General features: G+C 36.2%; 1 protein-coding gene across 1 annotated transcript; it reads left to right on the top strand.

Moving 5' to 3' along the window:
* The first annotated feature begins 1,537 nt into the window (after positions 1 to 1,537).
* GCLM (glutamate-cysteine ligase, modifier subunit) lies at positions 1,538 to 9,912 on the top strand. The gene is made up of 7 exons (XM_009697155.1): positions 1,538 to 1,591; positions 2,430 to 2,495; positions 4,261 to 4,345; positions 5,110 to 5,166; positions 6,416 to 6,618; positions 7,878 to 7,992; positions 9,743 to 9,912. The coding sequence occupies exons 1-7, from the start codon at positions 1,538 to 1,540 to the stop codon at positions 9,910 to 9,912; spliced, it is 750 nt and encodes a 249-aa protein (XP_009695457.1).
* The last annotated feature ends 1,232 nt before the right edge of the window (positions 9,913 to 11,144 follow it).

Raw genomic sequence — 11,144 nt, 5'->3', positions numbered from 1 at the left:
GGTGGTAGCCAGAGCAAGGCACGCTGGCAACGGCGCACAGGTGCCCCCCCATGTCCTCGGAAGCACTTTGCTGTGTTCGAGTCTCGTTGGGAAGAAAGCAGAGCGTGTTTCTGCTCGGGCAATGAAGAATTAAAACGCTTACAAGTTTTAAGTACTGTGTGTAATGGCAAAGGAGATCCCTGATATTTCTCTATCAAGGAAAGATTATTAGATAAGAGCTTGCATTACAAATGATGAAAATTCTCTTTTCTAACCTGAAATTAGTTTAATTTCATGATAGTGACAGGTCTCTGGAAGATTAGTCATTGCTGTCCTGTTTAAAGAGTATAGCTGTCATTCTTTATTAAAAAGTTGAAAGAACTTTTTAATCAACACTTTATTACCTTTAGCAGTATCTTGTCAACACTTAAAATAATCCTGATAAAATGTCTGGAGATCTTGTGGGCATGAACTTCAGAACCACTGTATTTGCTGTCTCATCATGACATAGTAATCTGAAAATGGTCATTTAATAATCAGAACTATGGTTTTGGCTGGTCATTGATATGTACTGGCACTGTTGATAATCTAGAAGTTGGTTAATTGCATATTAATCACATGCAAATGGTGAGAAAGGTGACTGGGAGGATGATGTAATGAGAAGGAAGAATTCATCATACTTTATTTAGTTGTCATGTGGTAATAACTTTTTTGTTTGACCTGGTTGCTTATTACAACATCCCGTGATCTGCATGAAACAGGTAGATTCTGCAGCAAAGAGAGAGCTGTGTCGTAATGGGCACCGTTGTGTGAGTAGTTTCTGGAGGGCTATTAAATAAAGAGTGGCTAGTGTGCATAACTAATCAGTTAAGGTATTTAAATTCACCTGTTTACAGGGAAATCTGCATTTAAACATAAGGCTGCCTGCTTTCCAGAGTTGGTGTAATTCAAAAAGCAAATACATGGCATTAATTATCAGAAACAAATTGGCTTTTGACACTTCTGTTTGGTGTAGTTAATGTGTGTATAGTTCTCAGTGGCAGAATGTAAGCTGAAATTTTGAAAACTATGAACCCTAATGTTAGGAGTTTGTATTTGGAAAAGCTGGCCAAAGCAGTCAAATACACTGTGCTTTTCACGTGTTGAGGGCAGGAGGATGGTGTGCTCTGGAGACAGATGCTTCTGTGTACTAACTGCAGTACGAATATAAAGTGTGACAGTTGCAAAGTTAGCAATATATAGAATATAAATATTTAGCACTGTCTCACTTTCCCTCAGAAAGGAACAGATAACATCAAAATAGGCTAAAGAGTTCCAGCATTGTGGATGACTGGGGGGGGGAGTCAATTCTTGCCTTTTGACTTGGTTGTTTTTTCATGCCATTTTAAATGACTGGGAAAGAATGTATAGAATTTGTGCTCACAAAGTATCATTATTGTATTATGTCTTAAACTTTGTGATAGCCAGTTTGGGGGCGAGGGTGGCTTCTAGTTGATATCTAGCATGATATTATGAGCCCTCTGAATTAATGTTAGGTGTCACAGGAAATTGCTACGTAATGGTACAAAAAGCAGGTATCCACATAGTTATAAAATACGTTGCTAAAAGTGAGGTAAAGCAGCAGCTCATGAAAGGGCTTCTACTTGTGGCAGATAGCAGTCTTGACGGTACATTTACTTAGCCTGCAGGGTAACAAGTCCCAGGATGTACCAGACGGAAGCTAGAGCATTGGTACAGCCGAAGCACTGGTACAATATGCAGTTAAATAGCTGATTTAGACGTAATAGTTATGCCTTACTATGTTCAAGAAAATCCACGATCAGAATCCTAGTCAAGTTTATTTTGCATCTGTAGATCCAGGAAAAATGCAAGTGTGGGGTAGGATCTGAAGTTTTCCCCTTCAGTAATGAAGGACTTAAAAGCATTAGTTGTTCGGTGCAGTGGAATAGGCAGACAGTGAATGAAAAGGGTCAGATGCATTTTGGAAAGAGAAGTAATTAGTATAATGAGCATTTAGTGATTGATTGTAATCAAATAATATCACAGCACATGTGCTCTTATCTGACTATATTGTAACTTAAGAATCTCTATGGGGGAAAAAAAAAGAAAAAACCACAACCCCCCCACATCCTAGTTTTTGCTTGCTTAGCGTTGTTCTTTCCTTTAAATATGGCACTGATCTGAGAAATAAATGAAGTACAGTACTTGTATTACTGCTAAAACTCTTTGTTTCAGAAGAGGGAAGAATATGTAAGTAAACTAGTTTGAACAAGTTTCAGATGGAAGCTATGAAGGAAGTATCTTCTGTGGTTGAAGGAATGGTGTATTAGTGTGAATGGTGTGAAAGATGAATGATTCACCTGCTCAGTCTGTCCTACACACCTGTGAATCATTGTATTTCTGTGCAACTATAGCAAGCCTACTCTTCAATATGAAAAAATATTTTGTAGGTGCGGGACTGCATTCAGAAAACGCTGACTGAATGGAGCTCAAAGATTGGACAAGACCTAAATCAGGTAGGAGAGGTGTTATGCAAGTTGTCAATGTTACACATGAAAACAGAGAAATATGTAGTTGGTTACACCTTTTAAAATGTAAAGGAATCTATTAAATTTCTGTAAAAGTATCTGCAGCTCCAGGTATCTTAAAAGATTGTTTCTCAAAGCCCTTCTTCCCCTCCTTTTTTTTTTTTTTAATATTTAGTAAATTTGGAGAGGTTAAGAAATACCAAAGTCAAGAATCCTGTTGATGGCAAATCAGACAATTGTTAGGAAAATGAAAGTCCTGGTCTGTAAGGTTTCAAGTTAATTGTTGGGGCAATCACAAAAAAAAAATTTAAATCTGTGTGCCTTAGAAGTTTGCTAGCATGCTTGTAAAAGCTCAGTGGAGAATTACCTAAACTATAGAGACTGTAAACTGGATAATGGAAGATCATCCCATTCGGAGGGGAACTCTGAAGCGTAACCTTGGTTGTCTCAGAAGTATTTCTGAAGATGCAGAAGTGGCCAATTTTCCCTTAAGAGCTAAAGACTTCCAGATCATTCTTAAAACCAGTCATGGGCATCTGATGTCAGGATCTTGGTGTATTTGCCTGCTCCTCTTTCACTATTGTTTCTGAAGTTCAGCAAAGCAGGAGTAGGTTCCCACTAAATACATTATTTGCTCTGTGAAATATTAGCATGTTTCATTTATAAAATAATAATAATAAAAAAAAACAAACAGACAAAAAAAAATCAAACCCTAAAACCCTAAAAAACTTTCCTGACCATTTCTTTGGGTTTTGTTATCAGTTCTTGTGTAATGGTCGCATCAGCTGCATGCCGCTGCATTCCACGCTGGAGTGTGGTGAGGCAGTTATTGCTGAATGATTTGTGGAAGATCTAATGATTGCTCAAGAAGAAAACATAAACGTTTGTCTGTGTAAGATGTAGTGATCCATTTAAAGTTAATTATTTAGTCTAAGCCAGGTTTTACTGTAAAAACATGTTAACTGTATAATTCCAAATTCTTTTATGAATTACATTGGTTTCCAGTAATTTAAAAAAAAGTTAACTTTTGTTTAAAATGCTGATTGTATGGAATAACCCGAAGACTCGCTTGAGGATTTTTTTTAGTAGGGCAGCAAAAATTACCACAGAGTTCTTGGTTGGGGGCAGGGTAGTGTGTATGTGTGTATAATACAAAATCTCATGTAGGTAAAGACTTAAAAAAAAAAAAAAAAATCACCTTGTGCCAGCTGACATGTCAGCCTAGTCTTAAATGAGGTCAGAGGGTGAAATCTCTGAAACTTTCCTAATTTTTAGTTTCAAAATTTTAAATCTATATTTTACAGCGTTTTCACTGTAGGCTGTTCATAGGCCTCACTGAAATTACAAAATACTTTTGTGTAAAGATGTTCTCACCCAAAACCCCTGATTCTGATAGTGTGGGTTTTTTTCAGCTGGTCATGAGGCTTTTTTTAAAGCAAGGCAGTTTGAATTGGCTCGGCAATCTGTTCACATCAGAAAATCAGAACACTACTAAATCTTATTCCAATAATTCTTATCAGTAATTTGTATTTTTTATCTTAGGGGCATATAGGGCCTTTCATACAGCTTCATTTTCCTGAGTTCCCCTCAGAGATCAAGAAGCATTGGGTTACTTTCTTTCTGTCATTGCATTTTTATACTATTTTTGTTTGTAACTGCTGTAAGGCTTTTTTTAATTTACTTAAAAACATTCTTCAGGAACTTACTATCTCCTGTTGATGAGTTGTTCCTAAGTCTCATGTACTTATTACAGGATATTCTGGAGGTTCTGGAATGTACTGTAGCTCAAGCAATAGAAAAAATAAATCCCGAAGAAAGGGATGAGCTGAAAGTATCAGGTAAGAACAGTCAAAAATCCGTTGGCATAAAAAGGTTTCCTATGTAGTTGTTATTAGGATGTTCATGCACGTATATTTTTTTCCACCGTGTTTTGTTCTTGCAAAGTCAAATGTCATCGCTGCACAATGTCCTACCTTGAGTAATGTAGAAGCTGGCTAAGACTTGAATTCATACTTCAGGTTTTTTAAAATGCAGCTCAGCATTTTTCTAGTTAAACTTGCATCCCCTCAAGACTTCTTAAATGTATTTAGTGAAGCTTTGACTTTTCTGAAGCAAAATATTACAGACAATACTAGAATTAAGAAATAGTATTGGAAGCACATTTATTTGCGTAGTTTTTCCAGGTTGAATATGATGAACTTGAAGGAGGTAGTTGAAACTAACACTAGTACATTCTGAGTCTCAGTAAGTCATGAAGAGGTCTGTTTGTGCTATTGCATTGGTGTTTTTCTACAGGCTGTTTCAGTTATTGCTTAGTGTCTTGATGGTGAAGTCCTAGCTTTACAGCTTATTAGATCATCTAACTGGATGATTTCTTGTTCTGAGACTGCACAACAACTTTGAAATTTAAGAGAAGAGTGTCTTTATCAGGCAGTCGCTTTTCAGAAGGTTGGGGTTTTTCCAATTTTTTAGGTAAATGGTGTATGTTCTAAGAACCCTTTACCCAAGAACTCATAAGTAGTGTATATAGTAAAAGTAAATAGCTATATATTTAACAATAGCTGGCTTGTTTAGTTATTAATTTCAGTTTCTTCAAAAATAGCAAAACTTTTCATCGTTGGATCAAACTCTTCATCAATCAGAGATGCAGTTGACCTAGGTAAGCGTGAAACTTCTGGTGGGATTTCTTTTTTACTTTACTATTTAGAAATAAAGTTAGAACCTAAGAGGTGTATTTAATGACTGTCACGAGTATATCCTGTTTTCCTATTAGGAGAGACTTAGGTAATGAACTCTATTTACACGTTAGTTCAGTCAGTAAACTTATTCAATGTGGATCGCTGTAACCTTGGGTCCACAAACTCAAATCTGATTTGTTGCTCCAAGCAAGAGCAAGTTTTTATTCTTTCACACAAAACTTTTTAACAAGTGAATAGCATGTAATGCTGTATCCAGCAACAGTGATACAATAGTTCTTACCGGTTGTTTTTAAAATTATGAACTTCACTACTAACTATGCAGTATTTCAGAGATTATTTAGGAAATAAAACAATGCTGCAAGCAGCTGATGAAATACTTAAGTTTTATTGAAAATACAATATAATGGCTGTACTGATACATAAAGATTTGTTAGCCTAACATAGCAGTAATTGTGAAGCAGCATTGAACTTTCCCACTTTGGAAGATTGGTCATAAGAGGTTACCAAAGAACAAAGGGTCAGATATAATTCTTTCCTATTGATGGCCTAATTAATAGCCTCTTTATTGTAAGTTGTAGTACCATTTGTTAAAAATACATCGATAGAATCCTCCTCCAGAAGAAAATTATTTATTTAGCTACTCCAGTTTTATTCTTTTTGCTGTGCAGAAGGGGCCTCATAACTTGCATCTTGCCTAAAGCTCAGTGATACTCCAAGCCTTGCCACTTCTCTCTGGCAATTTAAATCTCCATATTCGGTGTGCTTTTAGTCTTAACTCCTCACACATACCTAATAGTTCTCCTACTCCATACCCTGTACTTGAGTTATAGTTCAGAGTGAAAGTTACAAATTCGGAAGAAATTGAGAGTGAAGGAAGTAAGAATTGTATGTTGCCACTGTCTTCAGAGCAAAATATAGTTTTAACATTGAAAAGGAGAAAAAAGCTTCATGCTTTGTTTGCTGGTGGGGTGTTTGTTGGTTGGGTTGGTTTTGTTTTGTGGGTTTTTTCCCGCAAGACATACAACTGAAACTTGGCCTTCAGCTGTGTGTTCCATTCTTTGCTAAAAACACTATGTTACTATCCTGCTGATACACTCAGTTTCAAACAGTGGAGCAGGAGGTGTGGTTTTTTGCTGAATTTGAAGAGTCGAGCTGCTTATGTTCGTATCTCACACAAGATTTTGCAGTGTCTCTGTTCTTTTCCCTCAGCATGTTCTGCCCTTGGAGTTGCACAGTTAGACTCAATCATTATTGCCCCACCTCCCAATGAAGATGGAACTAGCCTCTCCTTGGAGTATTTGCAACCTTATTGGCAAGAACTTGAAAATCTAGTTCAAAACGGAAAGATTGTTGCCATAGGTACCTCTGACCTAGATAAAACACTGTTAGAGCAGCTGTATCTGTGGGCACAGGTGAGAGCAAACTTCCTACTTGTCGCATTTCTAGGACAGAGTAACTGTTGTTTTGTTGGCTGCCATGTATGTTTGTAACAAACTTCTGCTATAAATGGGTTTATATACAAAATATTAATTAGCCCTGTTATTTTTAGCATCTTATGGGTGGTCACAATTTTGTTCAAGGTGGGGAAGGCTCAAAGTCTGACTGTCCCTTGTTCAGTATTCTTATGTACAGAACAGCAAAGACTAGAAGCCACAGGTCTGTTCAGTGGCAGGTTCTTTGAAGTACTGAAGGTTTGAGTTTTGAATGCTTTTATATTTAGGAAGGAATAGAAACAGTACTGTTAAACCTCCAGATTTATTCCAATAACTCTGAAAACATAGCTGTTTTCACTTTAAGCTGTGTTATGAATGGAGGGATTTCCTCTTGGAAAAATACTGTTTGAATGCTAAGCTTAAATGTAAAGAGGAAGACAGGCTGTCAATGAAGTGGCACAATATTTTGTTGTCCAATGAGACTAATTGCCTCTTAACATTTGAGTGATGGAGGTCTATACTAGTATGTGCTCATGCTCCTGGAAGCCTGTGGATTTACTGTTTCCTTATTAGTTCTTTGAATACTCCTCTTACAACGTTCCTTTTGTGGTATGTGAACGTATTGTGTCTCTGTAAGATGTCCTGCTGAGAGTCCTGACTTATGCTCCTTGCTATTTTGTGTATACTGAGAGGAGGATAATTGAGGGGATTAATGACCACCTGCATGGTAATCATGAATGCAGTTTGTGATGAGCAGAGGAGTTGTCAGTGGAAGAGGGTCCCTTTTAATGTAATCTGATTTAGGCACTTACCTGAAGGCATGGAAGACTGCAAATTATATATCCTTAACAAAAAAATATTTGGATTTTTTTTATTTGCAGTTTTTTTGAAACTAACACCCCTATTAAGGTTTTACTAGTGGGGGAAAAAAAACAAACCTGCTGCTGTTTAGGGAGCACAGCAGACAGGAAGCCAGAATGGGTTAGCACTCATCTTGCTGTGGCAGCACCTGAAGTTAGATCCTGTTCTGGGTTTGGGCTCTGTACTGCAGGAAATTGCTGATATAGGAGTTGCCTGTTCAGCATCATGCAGAATTAATTAGCCTTGTTCAGACCTCAAAACAATGGTCAAAAGCAAATTGGTTAAGCAAAATTTCTGTTGTAATAGAGGGCATGGGAGAAACAACTAAAATAAGTACATTAATATTTTTTCTTATAAAAGTATTCTGTTACTTTCAGGTGAAACCAAGTAGTAATCAGGTGAACCTAGCTTCCTGTTGTGTGATGCCACCTGATCTCACAGCATTTGCAAAGCAGTTTGACATACAGCTGTTAACTCACAATGACCCAAAAGGTAAGGCTTTTCCAGATAAGTTAACGGAAGCCTTCTAAATGCATTTATTCAGTACAAAATTGGAAATAATCTTTCTCTGAACTTCAGAGTTCATTAAATTTGAATCCTGAACAAAGGATTCTAAAAGTTTCTCCTTTTATGAAATATTTCTTGAAGCAAAAGCAAGAACTTAATAGAAAGGAGGGAGAAAGGCAATCTACCAGCCTTGGATAGTTTCTTGAAATCATTTTAATAGAGAAAATAAAGTAAACAGAACTGAGGAATTTGTACTACATATGTGGAAAAAAAAAAAAACAAAGCTTATTTCCACAAAACATGGAATGAAATGACAGTTGTGTTGCTGAAGGCTAGTAAATGACAAATGAAAGTCTGCTTGCCCAGAACTTGTCTGTGAAAATAGCTTGCATAGAAATGTTGATGGTCAGTTGATCTTTGAGTAGTTTGGTAATGTTAGACATGTAAAATTATTACACTTTAAACAGGATTATTTCAAAGTAGTGACTTGTTAAAATAACATTATTACAAAAAGTTGGTGTAAATTCTTTACTTGCTTTGTGCAGTGATTCATTTACTAGATGATTGAAGGTCTTGGAGGCTTTCCTTTAGACTCTAGAACTCTGAGTTACCAGCTCCCTAGAATATTCTGGCATATTATTGTAGTTTCTCTCAAACATCATCTAATCTTCTTCACTGTAATGATGCCTTAAATATCTTGCTGGAATTGTAAGCGAGAAGTCTTAAACAATATTTAGTTCATTCCTTCCCTACGTTCTTCCTTATGACCAACTATTCATGATGATTATACTTCTCCTTCCTGCTCCTTTCTTCCCATTCCCTCCTCAAAGAAGAAAAGTCTGTGAAATGCTATTTACGAAGTATGTGCTTTATAGTAACCACTGTTACAACTAATGAATTTCATCAGTGCCTGAGCATATATCAGCACTGCTCTGTCAGCGTACAAGATGAATTACCATTCAATCTGACAATTTCTGTGTCCTGTGAAGTCCAAAGTGCAACTTGCAAATTAATAAATACTCTCTGTAGAGAGTCATGAAATGAAGGAGAAGAGGATTTGGATAGAAAACAAAGCAAGTAGTGATTCCCTTATGCATTGTTTGCTAAGCCTAACTTTTCTGTAATGGTCAGCTGAAGAGTATTGAGACTATCTTTTGGGAACACTCGTCATCAAAGAGAGTGTTTCCTTGACTGACTTCCCAGAGGAAACTAGGAGGATTTGTACTTGCCTTCTGTTTCTGCTTTGTGGCATTTAGGCCCATTTTTCTTAATGCTTTCTGGGCTTGTGGTTATTATGAGCCCAGTTATAGGAGATGCTATAACTGTGGGGCTTCCAGTGACTGCCAAAGTAACTGAGAATGCTCAGTACTTTACCGATTTCAGCCTTATGCTTTAGTCACCTCTGGTTTGTCTAGCTACTTTCTCAAATTTAACTTGCTTTTTTTTTTTCCTGCTAATGGCTCTGCTGATCAACTCCATTTGATATTGTAGAAGTCTCAGTTAATTAGTTTTGTGGGAAATACTCAATATTGCAAAAAAAGTGTCCTGAAGATTTCTTCTGTAATATTCAGCTGCTTTCACCTTACACGCATTCCAGAAGAGTGGATCTGTGGAGTATCTGGCGCTGCTTAAGATTTTTTTTGTCTGTAGGAGAAGGCTTCTCTTATTAAGTGTTGCTTTTTGCAGCTCTTTACATGATATTATTTAAAGCATGAATATCCCTTTTTAACTTCAGAATTACTTTGTGAAGCGAGTTTCCAAGAAGTTCTTCAGGAAAGCATCCAGAACACGAAAGCACATGAGTGGATTCCTTTATGGCTTCTCCGGTATTCAGTCATTGTTAAAAGCAGAGGAATTATCAAGTCCAAAGGCTATATTATGCAAGCTAAAAGAAATGCCTCTTAAAACACTTTTTTCTTTTTTCTCTTTTTTTTTTTTTCAATGGCTTACTGTTTTAATTTCTTGGGAATGGGGGGAACATTGCTTTTTTCAGAAACACTTTTACAGCATTTGTAACAAAGACCAAGAGTTGGAATTATTAAATGTGATGTCAGCAGGAGTGTCTGCAGTGTTCTAACACTGTTTTTCTTTCTTAACCTATTGACCAGTTCATTTAAAATATGAAATATTTTTGGTTTATTTTTAATTGAAATTATCTCTAGAGAAACAGTTTAAAATATTTTTCTTTTTGTGACCAGTTCACTGTAAAATTATATTTTAGCTGCCATTAGATAGTATAGAGAAACTTATATATTTTTATTTTTTAAAAAAAATTAATTTCTCTAATAGTTGCTTCTCTGGTAGGTTTTCAAGCATTCAAGGACTAGTTTTTGTAGAAAATTGTCACCTTTTATGAAAAATGAACCAAAAAATCAGGCTGGTATCTCATTACTTGGTATGTATATATAGGCAAGTCAACTGTTTAATTTGAGTGGATGGGAAAATTGGTTTATTTTTAATAGAGTGTAAAAGACCTCTATGACTTAGGAAAAAAATGGATCTTCCAAATTACTTTTACTGTTACTTGAATTCCTTCTGACTTCTTTGTGCCTCAATATGCTTTATTTAGTGTTTGCACAATTGTAATGGCATCTTTACTGTTTGAAATAGAAAATGTATTCTTGTGTGAATGTTTAAACTAAGAATTGAAAACAAGTTGTTGAAAAAATCTGTTAATCGAAATTGAATTGTGCCTGTCATTTTTCTCAATTGTGGCTTGGTTTTTTTGATACTTGAGAAATACATAATCAGAATCAGCCAAGTCAGAAGAGATAGTAAACGTTGAAGCTATTCACTATGCGATTGTGTCAAATGGACAACTTCTTTTGGGGTTGCCTAGGAAACTTTGTTGCTTGAGTGCCATTCAGAAATGATGCAAGCATTAGCTTGAAGTTAGGTGTATTTCTGTTTGGCAGTAGCTTAGCGCAGTGGCTTTTGAATCCTAGAGAGATTGCTGCAGCTAAGGCAAGGCTTTTGGTTTAATGTAGTCTTTCTATCGAAAAGGCCTTTTCATTTCCTTGGCCTTTAAATCAGAATAGATAGCAAAAGCTCAACCTATAATTCAGCTTTTGATACGGAGCGTCTAAAATACTTATTTTCCTTTTGATTTCAGGTAGGAGCAGGACTTCATACTAGTA

The sequence above is a fragment of the Cariama cristata genome, unplaced genomic scaffold (assembly GCF_000690535.1).
Source record: "Cariama cristata isolate BGI_N322 unplaced genomic scaffold, ASM69053v1 scaffold39543, whole genome shotgun sequence".
NCBI classification, from domain to species: Eukaryota; Metazoa; Chordata; class Aves; order Cariamiformes; family Cariamidae; genus Cariama; species Cariama cristata.
The sequence above is the reverse complement of the archived record's forward strand: the minus strand, read 5'-3'. Positions and strand labels throughout refer to the sequence as shown.

Excerpts from the sequence above, each read along its gene's own strand:
- GCLM (XM_009697155.1), top strand. The coding sequence starts at position 1,538 with ATGGTACAAAAAGCAGGTATCCACATAGTTATAAAATACGTTGCTAAA. Across the intron at positions 2,496-4,260 it reads TTGGACAAGACCTAAATCAG|GATATTCTGGAGGTTCTGGA; the intron begins GTAGGAGAGGTG and ends TACTTATTACAG. Across the intron at positions 5,167-6,415 it reads CAGAGATGCAGTTGACCTAG|CATGTTCTGCCCTTGGAGTT; the intron begins GTAAGCGTGAAA and ends CTTTTCCCTCAG.